Source organism: Polistes dominula, unplaced genomic scaffold, assembly GCF_049000335.1.
Source record: "Polistes dominula isolate Pdom_NZ unplaced genomic scaffold, Pdom_raw_medaka contig_73, whole genome shotgun sequence".
In the NCBI taxonomy this organism is placed as follows: domain Eukaryota; kingdom Metazoa; phylum Arthropoda; class Insecta; order Hymenoptera; family Vespidae; genus Polistes; species Polistes dominula.
In genome coordinates this window covers 8,694,238-8,711,669 of record NW_028300951.1, presented here as the reverse complement: position 1 = coordinate 8,711,669, position 17,432 = coordinate 8,694,238, and the positions used below count along the sequence as shown (strand labels likewise).

The 17,432-nt window shown below is 28.2% G+C and overlaps 7 protein-coding genes across 11 annotated transcripts in view; 2 read left to right on the top strand and 5 right to left on the bottom strand.

The window, feature by feature from the left end:
• Positions 1-1,053: 1,053 nt before the first annotated feature.
• Positions 1,054-2,281, bottom strand: LOC107067870 (NPC intracellular cholesterol transporter 2 homolog a). Its single transcript, XM_015323774.2, has 3 exons — positions 2,171-2,281; positions 1,886-2,053; positions 1,054-1,760 (listed from the first exon to the last, which is right to left on the bottom strand). The coding sequence occupies exons 1-3, from the start codon at positions 2,187-2,189 to the stop codon at positions 1,492-1,494; spliced, it is 456 nt and encodes a 151-aa protein (XP_015179260.1). The 5' UTR covers positions 2,190-2,281; the 3' UTR covers positions 1,054-1,491.
• sro (SDR family oxidoreductase shroud) lies at positions 2,171-5,817 on the bottom strand. 2 transcript variants are annotated; one of them, XM_015323769.2, is made up of 7 exons: positions 5,480-5,817; positions 4,897-5,177; positions 4,549-4,830; positions 3,887-4,192; positions 3,511-3,742; positions 2,861-3,050; positions 2,171-2,281 (listed from the first exon to the last, which is right to left on the bottom strand). In XM_015323769.2, exons 2-7 carry the CDS (start codon positions 5,027-5,029, stop codon positions 2,261-2,263), a joined length of 1,164 nt encoding a protein of 387 aa, XP_015179255.1. In that variant the 5' UTR covers positions 5,030-5,177; positions 5,480-5,817; the 3' UTR covers positions 2,171-2,260. The 2 variants fall into 2 exon arrangements, with proteins under 2 accessions (XP_015179255.1, XP_015179252.1); XM_015323766.2 differs by lacking the exon at positions 2,171-2,281 and having other exon boundaries at positions 2,701-3,050.
• Positions 5,818-6,298: 481 nt separating this feature from the next.
• LOC107067867 (zinc finger protein-like 1 homolog) lies at positions 6,299-8,026 on the bottom strand. Its single transcript, XM_015323771.2, has 3 exons — positions 7,762-8,026; positions 7,267-7,572; positions 6,299-7,188 (listed from the first exon to the last, which is right to left on the bottom strand). The coding sequence occupies exons 1-3, from the start codon at positions 7,861-7,863 to the stop codon at positions 6,625-6,627; spliced, it is 972 nt and encodes a 323-aa protein (XP_015179257.1). The 5' UTR covers positions 7,864-8,026; the 3' UTR covers positions 6,299-6,624.
• Positions 8,027-8,111: 85 nt separating this feature from the next.
• On the top strand, positions 8,112-9,100 carry mRpS18A (mitochondrial ribosomal protein S18A). The gene is made up of 4 exons (XM_015323772.2): positions 8,112-8,361; positions 8,486-8,619; positions 8,714-8,837; positions 8,914-9,100. Exons 1-4 carry the CDS (start codon positions 8,259-8,261, stop codon positions 9,027-9,029), a joined length of 477 nt encoding a protein of 158 aa, XP_015179258.1. The 5' UTR covers positions 8,112-8,258; the 3' UTR covers positions 9,030-9,100.
• Positions 9,101-9,240: 140 nt separating this feature from the next.
• Positions 9,241-14,342, top strand: mRRF2 (mitochondrial ribosome recycling factor 2). The gene is made up of 4 exons (XM_015323765.2): positions 9,241-9,665; positions 9,746-11,511; positions 13,301-13,447; positions 13,563-14,342. The coding sequence occupies exons 1-4, from the start codon at positions 9,521-9,523 to the stop codon at positions 13,722-13,724; spliced, it is 2,220 nt and encodes a 739-aa protein (XP_015179251.1). The 5' UTR covers positions 9,241-9,520; the 3' UTR covers positions 13,725-14,342.
• On the bottom strand, positions 11,513-13,294 carry LOC149032705 (uncharacterized). Its single transcript, XM_089172072.1, has 3 exons — positions 12,929-13,294; positions 12,686-12,835; positions 11,513-12,596 (listed from the first exon to the last, which is right to left on the bottom strand). Exons 1-3 carry the CDS (start codon positions 13,049-13,051, stop codon positions 11,580-11,582), a joined length of 1,290 nt encoding a protein of 429 aa, XP_089028198.1. The 5' UTR covers positions 13,052-13,294; the 3' UTR covers positions 11,513-11,579.
• The window catches only part of kay (transcription factor kayak), a 60,531-nt gene continuing 56,959 nt past the window's right edge, over positions 13,861-17,432 (bottom strand). For all 4 annotated transcript variants that reach the window (XM_015323776.2, XM_015323775.2, XM_015323778.2 and 1 more), the window contains exon 3: positions 13,861-16,789. In XM_015323776.2, coding sequence (XP_015179262.1) covers positions 16,202-16,789 — 588 coding nt within the window. In that variant the 3' untranslated portion in view covers positions 13,861-16,201. The remainder of the gene's footprint in view (positions 16,790-17,432) is intronic.

The following is a 17,432-nucleotide window of genomic DNA, read 5'->3' as shown; positions in this document are numbered from 1 at the left end:
ATAATTAATACCACAATACTTCCCCTCTCCTCCATCCGGACAAAAAATCAAATAAAAATCAAATAAAAATCAATTATAAAATCGTTCAAAGAGAAAAAGTACAATAATAAAAAGTATATATAAACATCGATGTTAATTAAAAAAATAAATATTTTTCATCCATTATCAATACTCTCTTTACAATTCTATGATGATCTAATAAGACGAGTTAAACTGATTTCCTTGTGTGGCCCAATTTACAGAATACGAATTAGAATTCAGAGACGTACATTAACAATGCAATCGAACTATAATGTGATTTGATTAATGCCATGGCCTTTTGTCAAAGAAATAGAAATAGAAAAAGAGAGAAGATGGAGAGAGAGAGAGAGAGAGAGAGAGAGAGAGAGAAAGAGATGGAGACAATCGTTACAATAGCGGTCTTTGATTTTAACACAATTTGCAGAAGAGTTGGTACGCGACGACGTCTACGGTTTGTTCAATGTCGTTGCTAGTAGATATCCCACTAAAGCTGGGCGACCGGGCCGATCGATGTGCAGGGATGTGGGTCAGGCATACGCCCGAACCCCCAGGATTTTCATCTCGCTCCTTTCCCCAATGGGTACATGTATTACATATACATATAGACACATACACATACATATATTTAAGCATAATACATAAACGCGTCCCTTTAAGCTCATTCTTATTTATGTCTCTTTTTTATTTTGTCATAACACATAATTCTTATTCATTTCTTTTTTGTTTTTATGTCAACATATCATAATATGACATAAAATATATTGTTTAATCTAATTATTGGTTCTATTCATTATTGTTTAATACATCCTGATGGGATTAGTTTTACAAAGAAAATAATAATAGTTATTGTAAATAATAGAAAAATAACATATCAATAAAAAAGAAAAGAAGTGATTAAAATAAAATTAGAAATTATTTATTATTAGTTGTATTGTTATTGTTTAGTTTGGATTCTGACAGGATTAACTGTTGAAAATCAACAATGAAACATGATACGGATAAGGAATATATACATATAATGATAACAATAAATTCCATTTTAAAAAATGATTTATAGAATATATTATACTTAAATACGTATTAGAATTACAACAAGATTATCTTAGATGGTAAATGACAATCTCATTTAAAATGGAGAAATCAAAAACTTTATCTCCAGTGCTTTTCTCCTAGCTGTCTCTGCTGAATCGATCCGTAACACACACGTATGTATATATGTATATACATATATTATATATATGTGTACACTCTCGCATTCTCTCTAATATTATCGTCCACAGATGCGTCCATCCTTGATGAATTTCGACGATTAAATTACACAACTATTTCTCATTTCCGAATCGATTAGAATCTAATACGTACATCTATATAAGCTATTTCGATCGTAAGCTCATAATAATAATAATATTAATAATAATAATAATTAATAATATAGTCAATATATGTCTCGATGATCCTTGATATTATTATTTAATTGGCAACAACTTTTCCATTAATTTTGAAACAAACTTGAGCCTCGTTTCTATCATCAACCAAAGCAAATTCGATATCCAATTTGAGAATTGGATAGACTTTCAAAATAGGCATTGACAAAGAATATGTGACTTCTTCTCCCTTTTCCAAAGGACATTCACCGTTGACTAAATCCTTGCATGCATTTGGATATGGGTAGTTATAATCGGTAGTAACACCAAGTACGGTTACTCTAACTCTTGGTTTCAAATTTGCGGTATTAGAAGCTGTAATATTATTGATATATGATAAATGAATAATATTTCAATGAAATATTTGCAGGATTAAACATTTTGTCCATTATTCAACAATGATAAAAAATTAATTGATTATGATTATTATCGATACTTACTGACTTTAAAGTCCCATTGTGCTTTTAAATTAGTACCTCTGACCAATGAGCAAGGTAATTTATCGCACCCTTCAATTCTTAAGGCTAATGGTTCTGGTTCTCCACTTGAACATTTGAGATATTCGCTTTGCATAGATGAGGCAATGCAGAATGCAGCCAAAACGTAAACTGTACAATGACGATAAAATTATATTGCAATTTATTCGATGTTAAAAATACAGATATAAAGTTTGATTTAATCTTACAATTAAAAAAATTAGAAACACAAATTAATATGAGATTTACCATAAGTAAGAAGAGCCATTTTGATGAATTCAGTGGAGATTTTTCGTTGACTGATCACAATGCTTACTCCAATGGAGTATTTATTGTAGCCTAATATCTAATCAAACACACCTGTTTACAAAAAAGATAAGCTTTTGTTCGTTTCAAACACTCGAAATGCACACCTGTGCTTGACCAGCTGTGAGCATTTTTATTGACATAAGTAACATTTTATCAAATAGATTCATGAGAATGAATCAATGATCTACATTGGCTAAAGAAATTGTTTACGTAACTAAAACATGTAGTTAACTGTGCTTTCTAGATTATAGTACCAATAATGATATTTCAAAAAAATAAAAAGAACTATTAAACTAAACAGTTGCGTTAGAAAAAAAAAGTAATACAAAAATGTCTGAAGCTTATATAAATTTTATTTAAACAAAATTCGATCGGTCGAAGTAATTATATATATTATATATTTTTATAGTAGTTTTATATTTGGCAAGAGTATATATTTATATATGCACATATGCATATAAATATATATTATATATGCACATATGCATATAAATATATATTATATATAAAACTTAAAAGAATGAAAATTGAACAATTTATTGGAATAAATTAAACAAAAACGAAAAAAAAAAAAATAACCAATAAAAAGAAAGAGACATTTTCTTATCCTATAAATTTCGAATTTTTTACTTTAAACGATTTGTAACCATTAGCGTTAATTCCTTGAAACGTATCTTTCTGTAATTTATTTTGATCGCCAATAATCTTCCGTTCATTCCAACGCGGTAATTGTACGAAATATTCTGTCAAACGATCGCGTATGTAATTGGGGGTAATTTTGAATAACGTATAATAAAAGAAATATCTCCATGGTTCGCATCTGCAAAAAAAATAAAAGAATAATATAATTCGTTAATTAATTGTAAAATCAACGATTTAAAAAAAAGAAAAAAGAAGAAAAAAAAGAACGAAGAAAGATGTAACTAAAGATATCTAATTGTAAGTGTAAAAGATTAAGATCTTCGATCATAAAGTGAAAAATTTTTTTATCTTTATCGACGGTTAAAAAGTTGTCTGAAGATTCCATGAACTAGATACTTTGTAATTAACTTTTACAATCTTGCGATTATTCTTTTTATAATTCTAAAATCTAAACAGTACTATAATCGTCAAGTAGAGTAGTCTATTATCAAATAATAATTCTAGCCGATCAAAGGTCTTTTTTAAATAAATATCTCTAAGTTGCGATCGTCTATTAAAATGATTAGAAAAAACAAAGATTTTTATTCTTCAAAAAGAAAAAAAAAGAGAAAGAAGATAACGATGACGATCTGACTCACTTATAAATAGATGAAGGAAAACGATCTAACAAAGCTCCAGTAAATTGTTCATAAATCTGTAGATTCTTTATTTTTTTTGGTCCATCCTTAACTGACAACGGTTCGAAATATTTCGCGTATCTGTCGAAATAATCGCCGTAAAAATCAGCAGCTTCTATCGACATAATTTCTTTCATTGCATCGAAATTATTCGTTTGTTCGGATAAAATATTACTTTCTTGCGTGAACGATCCTATAAAATAATAAATAAATAAATATATATAAATTGCAGCAACAATAAAATCAACTGAAAACTATTGTTATGTTATTAAAATACAAAAAAAAAAAAAATAAATTTATTATATCTTTCTGTTAATAAAACAATGTAATAACAAACCAGGAACAAAAATGACAATATCGATGCCATATTTTTTGAGTTCAACCCTAATGGATGTTGCCCAAGCATTAATACCAGCCTTTGTTGCACTGTAAATTGCAACTCCTGGCAAAGGTTCGTAACCACAATGACTCGAAATAAGGATAATCCTACTTAAATCTCTTCTTATTAATGGCATACATTTATGCGTGATCTCCATCGTCCCAATAAGATTCACCTCTAATTGTTGTCTCAACTGATTCTTAGTTTGCCATTCAAATTCACCGAACACCATAACACCTGCATTATTTACCAGTGCTTTCAAAGCTACAACGAGAGAATAAACTCATATTTATTTAAATTCTTTCTACATAAATGTAATAAATAAAATAAAATACGTTAAACACGTTCGTTAACAAGCGCGTCATGTATTGATTGGATATTTTAATTCAATGTATAATCAAATGAAAATTGATGAGAAGTTATTTTTTCATATACTTGGTACGACCCAAATAATTTTAACGTTAAATAAATAATGAAATTAATTTTCCAATATTTTTTATTTAATCTAATATCAAAATAGGGTTTTAAGATAATGATATTTTCTTTTCAAAGCAGATTATGTTAACGAATTCGTGTTTAAAGAAAAATCTAATTCAAGAAAGAATAAAAATAAAATTTACTTAAATCCTTTTGGTAGAGATAGGTGTTTAGAAAATTGTAAAACTGTATAATACTGCTTTCGTCTGTAATATCGAGAGGAAATACGATGATGCCATTTTCCTTTAATGATGTTGCACCGAGACCATTCTCATCGAGAACACCAGCTATTACGACAGCTCCAAGAGATTGGCAATGAAATGCTAAGCTATATCCAAGTCCCGAATCACAACCGGTAATTACTATAGCTTGACCACGTTCGATTTGGTTCCGTGAATTATAATATAAATGTAAGGTTCTAGTACCTGTGGATAAAGAATTCAAAGTTAATTAAAACCTGAAGCACAAAATGAACAACATACAAAGCTTACCCAAATAATACAATGAAACCAAAGCAGCCAGATATTTATTCGAGGTACGCCAGGAATACAAAATACCAGTAACACCACTGACATCAAGGATCAACGCAGTTGATTGTCTCCGTAGCCACGTTAATAAACCCATTTTCAATTTCCCGCGTATTTACGTTGTTGTTCAAAATTAACAACTTCCGGAACTAAAAAACAAAAGATACTTCCTCTTCTTCTTCTTCCGTTTTACTAATATTTTTTATATAATAATTTTTCTTACAAAGAATCGGTTCTGATAAATTCTGAAAAGAAATATTTTTATAAATGTTAAAATATTATAATATTGAATAATAAATAATATTTAATTACAATAGAATAATATAAATACGATATAGAGAAAATTAAACGATTTGTTTGTCTCACAACATTAAAAGAAAACAAACACGAAAATGGTTATACTTCGAAAACGGGAATAAACTACTTCAAAAAATCATCTCAATAAATTACGAAAATTCGTTTTCTTATTCGAATCGAATAAGAGAGAAAAAAATTAAATAAAATAAAATTAATAATTTATGAAATTTATAATAAATTCCAATCATACCTTAATATCCCTTATAACGGTACAGCATCGATCGATCGTTTACGCATGCGCGTAAAGACAAATTTTCTTGATCTCCGAATAAAAAGAAGAACGATTGTAATAAAATCTTTTGCTTGTCTTTCGTCGTCGGGGTTTCTTGTACGATACATCTTGTCAAGTTAAATGTAAAGTTTTAAAGTCGGTTATCCCTACTCTACTCCCTTATTTTCGTATTTATTTATTTTTTTTCTTCGAAATAAATACATACGAGAGAGCTACGACGAACGAAGGGACGCGTTGTCCACCATGATGAAACAACGCATTACGCGCTAATTTTGAATTCAAATGATCTTCGCTCGGTCAGTAGAAATATAGTTTGTTATTTGTTTCTTCGTGTTTAAATATACATATATATATATATATATATATATATATATATATATATATATATATATTATTAATTTGTTAATTTATCATTTTGTTTTTTATTTTTGGTTCAATCAAAATAAATTGTTGAAGATATATATAAAAGATCATAATAAATCGATATTCTGATCGAGACACTTCTGGACGAAACTTTGCAACAGTAACTTGGATTTACAAATATCCATGCTATTCTATGTATTATTCATGGTATGTTAATATACTTGATCTCTTATATAGGCTTTTTTTTCTCGAATATATTTAAATAAGATTTAACTTGCAATGAGGCTAAAACCATTTAAAATCTCTTTCTCTCTCTATTTTTCTGATATGTGATAATGTCTTTTTTCTTTAAACAATATATATATATATATATTTAATTGCGTAATATATTAGTATAATGATATAAAGCATTAATTGTTTTTACATATGATCATTTGATATTTTATAAATTCAATACAATTATCTTAAAATTATATTAAATACACAATTTAATTATATAACTTAAATTACACTTAAATTAACAAATAGTAGAGCTAGGACTATACTGTACATAATTTCCATACGCTGGCACATTTCTTTTTGGACATACTAATATTCACTTCTTATTTTTTTATTACACTTTTATTTATGTATATTTATATCTCTTTCTTCCTCCGTAACTTTGTTGTTATATATTTTTATAAAGTCTTTATTATTCGTAATATGACTTATATCTTGTTCGTGGTTTCTCTCTTAAAGCATTACATACCAAATTTATCTTCTTCAACTTTAACATGTGGATGACCTAACACACTGTAGCTTGGATCTCTATCCGTAGACATTCTTCCTAACGAAGAAAGAAGGATGAGAATGATACAGAACATTACTATACCAGCAAAAGTAATCAAAAGATATCTTTTTTGCATGGAACCACTAGTCTGACCCCTTCGTCTTACAGGTTGCCTTGAAATTAATTTCCACCACCTTAAAAACCACTCGATAGCTGACTTCCTTTGATATTTATTTTCATCATGATCAAAGGTCATGTCTTTAGGATCATCATAAGCTTCGCATACTTTTTTAGACATTTGATTAGTCAGAGACATTGATGTTTCGATATTTACTATAGAATATGGTGGACCAACTTTTTGATTCATTAAGTGATCATTATTAATATTGGAATTGACTGAACTAACGTTACTATTAGTACGGGATGTAGCTACGGTTGGTGCAGAAGTTGTCATGATATGATTGTGATAGGAGTACGTTTCCAAAGCTGATGTAACATGTTCTGGTTCTGGTTTTTGTTCTCTGTCCTCACTGAGCTATATAAGTTAAGTAATAAAACTGATTAAGTATATTGATAAGAATATGTTATTCATTCAAGTATATAGAAAATTTACCAGTGGTAAGCCAAGACCAGCTCGTGCCCAATTAACACCTGCTAATTTTTCTCTTAAAACATCTGCTACTGGAGATACTAATTTTGGTTGTGGAAAAATGCATGCTTTACAAGACGGACAGGTATAACCGGCTGGTGCTGTTGTCGCTGGTAATTCTCTAGCATATCTGTCGAGACATGCCCAGTGATACATATGATAACAAGTTAATCGTACACAATCTCCATCGCTTAAATTTCCAGAACATAGTATACAAACTGGACTGTAGTCGTGATCATGAAGCCATAAAAGATATGATTGTACTATACACTGTAAAAAGTAATTATACGTCATTCAATTAATTTATTTTAAATTGCTTTAAAAGGTCAAATTAAATTATCTACACATAATCAAATTTTGTTAATCTAACCTATATAAATTTGTCTTTCATAAGAAGTATGTTTATTAAAATTCTGTATAAATATTATTTTGTAAAAATATTATTTTAAATTAACATACCTTTGGATGATTAGTAACCATGCAATGTTCGCAAACATTGACACGATGTTCAAAACAAAACTGAGTTGTTACTACTCGTTTCGGACACTTACACAAGCCCATTTTGCATTAAAATAATATGATCACAATTTCGTTTTAAATATTGTTCGGTTTTTCAGATTAGCTTTAATGGGAACGATAATAAATTGTTTATAATACTTATTTATTGTATTACACAGCTATGAATCACACGACAACTTGTCTTTTATTATTTGAGAAAGCCACCATATTTTATTGGCCACGTCGTCTGACATTTCGTATATTGATAGAATACAATCGACCAATAGGAACCTTTTTATCGATGTATCCAATTAAAAATTTTTCTTTTATTTTTATATTTTTTATCTTATATTGTTTACATTAATTAAAGAACAAAGTAATTAAGTTTTCCTAAAACGTTAATATATCATTTATTTTAATTGTAAAGTTTCAGAAAGTATTGTGCACAGTTTTTCAAAATGGCCACGCTCGGTCGTCTCGTATCGCAAATTAAAAAATCTTTTATTAATCCAAATTATAATAGAGCAATATCTTTATCTGCTACAACACGTATCAAAGAAAGTAAGTTAAATTATTTATTTATAAAAATATTTTATCTAACAATTAATGAATTTATTTTATTTATATTACCATAACCTATACGATTTATTGTTAACGTTTCTAATACCAACATTTTCTGCTTTAGTAATTGAAAAGAAAGAAGGAAATAATGTAATTATTGAAGCTGTCATACGCCCTCAAAAGAATGCCTATTTATTAATGAAAACTAAAAATGGAGCTTGTCCGTTATGTTCCACCAATCTCAACGTTAAACATACTGTAAATTACATAATTATTTGTTATCGATAATTTATTTCCCATTAATTGTATAGCTTATCTTACAAGTATGATAATGGAAATGAATTTCTTTTAGGATGTTCTTATATTAAGTCAATTTGTCAGATCTGATGGTTGTATGTTACCACGAAGAATCACTGGCTTATGTGCAGTACAACAAAAAAGAGTATCTACTATGGTAGCTATGGCACAGAAAGCTGGTAATTAAAATATTTCTAATGAAGAACTTAGATTTTCTAAAATAACTGAAGTAACCGTAATGTTGATACTTTGCAGGTTTAATGTCTAATTTAGGTCCAGCAAGTAGTCATAAAGATCCTAAAAAAAGACGTTATTGGAAAAAGTTTAACACATATTTTGATGAGGCAACTATTAAACGTAGGTATCTATAATTGTTAATATAATAGGTACCACATGACATGTAATTATTTTAATTTAAAATGTATATACAAAATATCAACTATCTGAATTTATCTTTTAACTTCCTCAAACTGTGACATAAACCTTCTTTTCCATATAATAATTGATACTTTTTATTATCAATTAACAATTAATAAAATAAATAATTTGTATACTTGTATATAATTAAATTTACTGATTGTGAATGATTATTATTATACACACATGCTTACCATGCATGCGTGACAAAATATAAACATAAATATATATGTATACAAAGTTATTTCACTTTTTTACGATAGAGTGCATCACGAACGTTCTTAAGTTGTATTATGAAGATAACCTAAAAAAACGAAACAAATATAAAGAATTAAAAAAGAATGATAACATTTTGATAAATAAACAATTATAAATGAAATATTTATGTGCATAACTGTATTATTATTTATGGTATTAATTGTTATAGGTTTGAATCTTCTACGTCATGTTACAACGAAAATTAATGAAAATTACATGGTGTAGACTTCGTAAACAATATCTACACAGTACAAAGTGTTTAAATGAAAGTTCAAAAAAACATGATGTTAAAAAGATACGTAATATTGGAATTTTGGCCCACATTGATGCAGGTTAATATTATTTTTATATTCCATTATTTACTTGACGCTTTAAATAACAAGTAAAACACTTGTATTTTATTTTTTTATAGGCAAAACAACAACAACTGAAAGAATGTTATTTTATTCCGGACTTATTAAAAATATGGGAGAAGTACATCATGGTAATACGGTGACGGATTATATGGAACAAGAACGTCAACGTGGTATAACGATAACTTCAGCTGCAGTTACATTTAATTGGAAAAATTATCGCTTTAATTTAATCGACACACCTGGACACATAGATTTTACTATGGAAGTAGAACAAGCATTATGCGTTATGGATGGTGCTGTTGTTATACTTGACGGATCAGCTGGTGTCGAAGCTCAGACGTTAACAGTTTGTCGACAAGCAGATAAATATGAAATACCTAAAATTATTTATATCAATAAAATGGATCGACCGGATGCAAATCTTGAAGAATGTTTAAAATCTATAGAATTGAAATTAGATTGTAATGCATTACCGATACAATATCCTATAAAAAAAGGAGATGTTTTGGAAGGTCTGATAGACATCATAGGTTTAGAAAAACTAATATTTAATAAAAAAAGTCAAGGACTTGATTTCCTAAGAAAAAAATTAACACAGAGCGAAGACAAAGATTTATGGGATATGGCAAACGAGAAACGTGAAATATTGATAGATAAATTATCTAATTTAGATGACAAATTAGCAGATGTGATTATAGAAGAAGAATCACTTAATAAAATAACAGATCAAGCAATATGTGAATCTTTAAAAAGAATTACATTATCGAGAAAAGGTGTACCTGTTCTTATCGGTAGTTCTTACAAAAATATTGGTGTACAACCTTTAATGGATAGCATCATATTATATTTGCCATTTCCAGATGAGTCTAAAAACGATTATCGTTGTTTCCAAAATAATTTATCTGCACGTGTATTTAAAATCGTACACGATAAACAAAGAGGAGCCATAACTTTTTTCAGAATTTATACCGGTACTATGAAGAAAGGCGATAAAATATATAATGTTGGAAAAGAAAAGGTAGAACAAAGTAGTCGTTTATATCTTGCCTGTGCAGACGATTACGAAGAAATTAATGAAATTAATAATGGTAATATTGCAGCTGCTACTGGATTACAAACTACTGTTACTGGTGATTTGATAACTACTAGTGCTTCAGTAGCGAAGCAAGCACAAAAAAAGCTGAAAACATCTACTGAATCATCATCTGAAAGAAAAATGGATGTTTTTACTTCTGGTACTACAATACCGGATCCTGTCTTCTTTTGTTCTATAGAACCACCATCTCTGTCGAAACAAGTACCTTTAGAAATCGCATTAAAAGAACTCGAAAGAGAAGATCCTAGTTTAAAAGTAAAACAAGATGAAGAAACTGGTCAAACTGTACTGGCTGGAATGGGAGAATTGCATATTGATATTATTAAAGAAAGAATTAGAACAGAATATAAAATCGATGCTGATCTAGGTCCCTTGCAAATAGCTTATAAAGAAGCAATAACAAAATCAGTCAAAGACACTTTCTCTTCTGAATACAAAATAGGAAAAACTTTTCATAGTGTTAGTATAACTATGTCATTAATACCAAACTACAAGGAAAAAGAAATGTTACAATTAGATCATACAAGAGAATCTGCATCTAATATTGATGATATATCGCCAAAGATGATGGTAGCCATTAAAAAAAGTGTTAAACTTTCTCTTATGAATGGTCCAAAATTAAACTCTCCTGTTATAGATACTGGAGTTAAATTACATTGGTTAGAAATACGGAAAGGTACATCGGACACAATTGTCGCGGCTGCAGTTTCACAATGTATCAGACGAGTAAGTTTGAATAATTGTATTTATTTATTTAAAGATTGTAGTTAGAAATTTAATGAGACTTTACATTTCTATTTTTTTATTTTTCTTTGAATAATAGCCGTTTTTGCTAGATTGTTATTTATTCTATTCGATAATGGAAATAAAAAATTAGTGTTATATTGATTAGAAATATTTTTTACATCCGACGTATTGCTTTCCATCGTATTGTTTGTTCTTAAATAATGCTTCCCTTCGCAAAGATATCTGTAAGTCCATTTTTCTTCTATATTATTCTTAAAAATATCTTTTTGTTGCTTCATGAGATTATCAAATGTTTCGTTATGATTTTTCTGCGTGTCTGAGGATAAAGGAAGACTAGATTTATCTTTAGTTTTCTCCATAATATTATTCCAATTTAATAAATTAACGTCGTCCCATTTGTCTCTTTTTTGTAACTTTTTAATAAACGTTGGTACAACGTATGATTTTATAATCGTTCGATTTTTGAAATTTTCAATAGATAGTGAACTTGGATTTTGTCTTTTAAAAAATTCATTTATCAAACTATTCGATTTTATTCTTATATTATTTATTAACTTGGAACAGTCGTTCGATTGAGTCTGTATTAACGAATGATTTATTTTGTTATTGCAATGCATATCGTCAGAATTAGCAGCATTGTTATTCGTATTTAAAATGCTTTGTTTTACTTTATTATTATTATTTTTAACATTTGTTTTTTTCTGTTTTAAATTAGTAGTAGTCTGAGTAGCGTTATCTATTTGATGAATACCCCATTTCAACATGTACAGATCGAGAAAACCTTGATATAAATCGGATGAAATTTCAGAATCTTTGTAATGTCTATCTAAAAAATATATTCTACGTAATCGACAATTTGCACAAATTTCTAATCTCTGCGTTGCAACATAATGACATTTAAAAGCGGTTTCCGTTAAAGTTTTTAAATTTAATTCTATTTTATTCCAACCGGATTGCAATTGAATTTTAGCCCGACAAATAACTGGATCTTTGACGTTTCGACTTTTATCAAAATCACCGGTATAAAATTGAAAATGATGACGCAATTTGTTCGTATCGATAACCTGGAATTAATTAAATTTGATTTAATTATATCTAATAATTTGTACTGTTGTTTATTATATATATATATATATTTTTTTTTAAATTAAACCTGAATTTGAAAACGACAATCGGCTCCAAAATGTTTTAATATTATTACAAGAACAGGTAATTCAATGTTCAGAAGTTTAGTTATATCAGGTGGACAAGAAATAGATGTTTTTGAAATATTTAATTGCTGAATATCCTGAATTTCTATAACCTGTATAAAAAATATTTTTTTTATATGTTTTATATATTATTAATAAAATCTTTTTTTTTTTAATTATTTAAACAAATATTAAATATAACATACATTGTCAAGTAAATCGGTATCTAAAATCTTGCGAATACATCCTGTCTGTGATTGACGTTTATACCAATATTCTAATGGTTTTTCACTAATACTACAAAAAAGAGACAAATATGCGGCGACCATTAAAGTTCTTTTTGCATTTCTTATTTATAAAAATGAATGAATTTTAATAATTGAAGAAAATGTGTGTGTTATTATACGATTTGACATTTCAAAATTTAGAAAAATAATTCAATTGTTTCTTCTATTTCTAGTATTATTAATCATAGATTGCGTATCTAAATGTTAAAAACTGAAATGCTATTTATATTTAATGTAACATTGGACAATTAATTAAATAAAATATTTTCTAACATTGATTTTGTCTTCCAGTTGATGCAGAATGGAGAAAGTATAATATTGGAACCAATAATGAACGTAGAAATTGTTGTAATAGATGAATATTCATCTGCAACACTTGCAGATCTTAATAAACGAAGATGTGAAATAAAAAAAGTTGATACACGTGGACGAAATAAGGTGAATAACAATATTTCTTTTCTATTATAATATTAATTTTCTTTTTTTAAGAATGAATTAATAGATAATGTTAGTAATTGAAATAATATTTTTTTTTATAATAATTTTCATACAGATTATTACTGCGTTCGTGCCATTGTCGAATTTACTTGGATACTCGACAAATCTAAGAATCATCACGTCTGGAAATTCGTCATTTACGATAGAATTTAGTCATTACAAAGCTATGGAGTCTAATGATGAACAAGAAGCTATTAAAAGGATAACTGGATTTTAATATTTCGATTAAGTATAATTTAGTTCAATTATTTAACTATTATTATAATTAAAATACTGTTCAAAAATAGATAATATGTATATATATAAAACTAATCGATTAGACAGAGATATCACTGTATTATAAAAGAAAATAATTTTCAATTAAATTATCATTATTATTATTTTTAATTATTACAATTTTCTTTCAGCCTTTCTATCGGCTTGATTGCATGAAAATATATTATTATCATCATAGTGATGTATTACAATTTTTTATTCGTCATTGTCAATTCTTTTTGTCGACCACTACGCATGATGTTGGAAAGCACAATTTTCAAATCATCGCCTTGATTGCAGTTATTGTTATTGTTATTATTATTGTTATATTAAATTAGAGCAATTTAAAGCGTATCGTTAGAAAAAAGAATCATTTATTTTGCTTTTTGAACAAAACAAAAACTTACCAGCCACACCACGAGTAGCAGTCGCGTATAAATATATTAATATTGCTTAGAATCATACGAAAAGGTCATACATAGTAAAATATATGTATATATATATATATATATATATATTATATGTATGGAGGGATTAAATGTTGTTTAGCGTCGAATTAATTTTTTTTTTTTTTTAACAATCATCAACGTTGCATACAAAATCTACAAAATACAGAGTGGATTGCATAAACACACCTGACTTTAATTTAATCTTTGTATATTTGTTTTTTTTGTTATCAGGTGAAAAACGTTTGTACAACAGCTCTTAGTTGGTTAATGCTTTTAAAGATCAATCCGCTCTGAACAAATAATTAATTATTTATTCTTTTCTTTTTTTTTAATCTTACGAGCTAATCTTTTTTCGCTTAAATTCTAAACTTTCAATTGGTATATTATAATCTATAGTATAAAATTTTTTTCGCTAGTTATAATTATTTAATAATAATTTTAGAGTAATAATAATAATAATAATAATAATAATAATAATAATAATAATAATAATAATAATAAATAAAAAGAGACAAATATCTTATGCTCGTATTAATTCTAATTTATTTGCATCTTTTAAAAAATTTATATATATATATATATATATATAGATATATATTTATACTTATATATATATAAATATATATACTTTATTATCACTTGCATGCAGATTTGTGTTCGCTTCCACATTGTCATCTGCACACCGGTGTGTATAACTATTAAAAGTATGAATTTTTTATTCCTCCATTTATTAATAACGCCTTCGAAAAATGACAATAAGAAACAAACCATTTTTACCAATATCTGTTAAATATATCTCGCTCGCTTTTGCAAAGGTATGTAAAATAGAAAATATTTCATTTAAATTGATCAGTACAATTGCATTACGATTATTACAAATTACTCGATTCGAAATCGTTGCAAATGCTTTACAATTAAAAGCGTATACATATACAATTAAATGTATTCCATCGTAAAGATCAAGATCATAAAAGCTTTCTTTTTGTTTTTTTTTTTAAGTATATCAAAATATTTTTCGCATTATTTTTGTTGACGATTCAATATTTCATCGATTTAAATAATTACCAGCAATCGAAGAAGGTAGCTTATTTTTTTCTCTTTTTTTTTTTTTACAACATACGCATTTCATAATACGTACAAAAATACTCCCGCTCATCGTCAACGATACAATAATAAATCCTGAGGAAGGAATATTATATATATATATATATAAAAGAAGAACAATTTATTTCAATTTTTATCTCTCAAATAACGATCTTTTGCTGCTGCTGCTGCTCGACGGACGCGAAAAAAACAAAAAGTGTTTTTGTAATTATTTAATGTTTCATACGTGTAATATTTGTGTTGTTTATGTGTATTGCACGAACGTACGAGAGAGAAAAATATATAGCAACGCAACGTTACTTGATTGTTTCATTTTTTGCTCTGTTTCCTTTTTTTTTTTAATTCTACATAAAGAGAGAGATAGAAATAAGTAGAAAGAGAAAGAGAAGAAAAAAGTAAACACCAATGTGATCTCAAATACATTTGATGAGGGTACGGATTGAAGAAAGAAATACAATATTTTATTATATTTATATATTTCTTATTTATGGCAACTCGTGATGTCTCTTTGACGTGTCAAAAACGTCAAAAATAAAAATAAAAAGACAACTCCCTCTTCTATTCTCCTCTTCCTCTTCATCCATACCTATATCTTAAATAACCCCCTTCCTCTCTCTCTTTCTCTCTCTCTCTCTTTCTAAAATTTATCTCACATTCATTGGTGTTTATTATTGTCTTTTCAAAATAGTCCCCAAAGATCAATGATCTCTGAGAAAGGCGAATTAAAGCACACGTACAACACAGAGAATATAATCCCCAATTTGTTATATATCATCTCTTTCTAAATGGCAAGCGAGTTTCTATATTTGCATAATATCGCAGGCCAAAATTTTCTTCATTCTGGATCATCCTCGTTTGATTCATATTCCATAACATCATCTTGGCGTCACAAGCTGACTAATTTAGGTGGATTGGCGTCAGGAGAGCTAAGATCAACCGCAGATAAATTGTTCCTTTGTTGCGTAGAGCAGGATGGTATTAGAGGTGTTGATACCGGTGTTAATCCTGTTCCACCTTCCATTAGAGAATCGAAATTGAATGGTATACCACTTGTTGGAGTTGTTATTGGCATACCAGCAACGTCAAGGGATGGTTTCATGAATGCTGGTGTTTCAACAGTTTTAAAACTCAATGAATCTGGTCTATTGTTATCCTTTGGTATTGATACTGATTCGTTAAAGAACGACAAGGAATTTGGTCTGTTGTTATTGTCAAAACCGACCGGCAGTGAATTTGGTCTGCTTGGTCTTGCGGATGACAATGTGTCACGTTTCGTTGTTGGTGGTTCAGCGAATTGATCATCCAACGGGATTTCCGGCTTTATCACAGGCTTCACGTCAAGTGGCGAGGACGAACGTAAACGACAAACTGTTCTGTGTGCTTCCAAAATAAATTCTAACTCTTCTTTGGTCTGCTGCAATTGATGTATCTCATCTTGCAAGCTTTGTTTTTTCTGTTCCAAGCCCTCCGTTTCCTGCGAACACGAAACACGATGATATTTTTCTTTTTTCTTCATTAATTTATTTTCATCATTTTTCTTTTTTATCATCGATCCCTTCTTTACTTCTTTTTCACTTCCTTCTATTTTATAAACAATCTCTTTCTTCTACTCTCGTAATACGATAGTAACAGTTCTTTTTTTTTCTATATATGGTATTGCTACGAGGATGTTGAATCATAGCGATAGGGACGATATGCTGTTACTATCTAGAACGTAAAAAGAATATATTTTATACCGTTCTTAATTTCAAATTCATTCTTTGAAGAGTCGTCGAATCAGGTGTTTCAAAAGAAGAAGAAGAAGGGATCGATGATAAAATTCATTTCGTGGAAATGATAATCGATAGAACTGATCATTTTGATATTATCGAATGATTCATTTGTTTACTATTTGAAGCATGTGGAATTGTTACAATTCAACGAAAGGGCTCCCTATCATTATCTCAAAACATTTTTATTATTAACTCTCTTTAAAAATATGCATCGAATGATTAAACAAGTTAATAGATTGATTTGTATCAATTTTAATTATTTAGGGTGGTATAACAACTAAATCTTTAACAACGTATAATTCATGCTTCAAAGAGTTAAAAAAAAAAGCTAAACGATGAATGAAA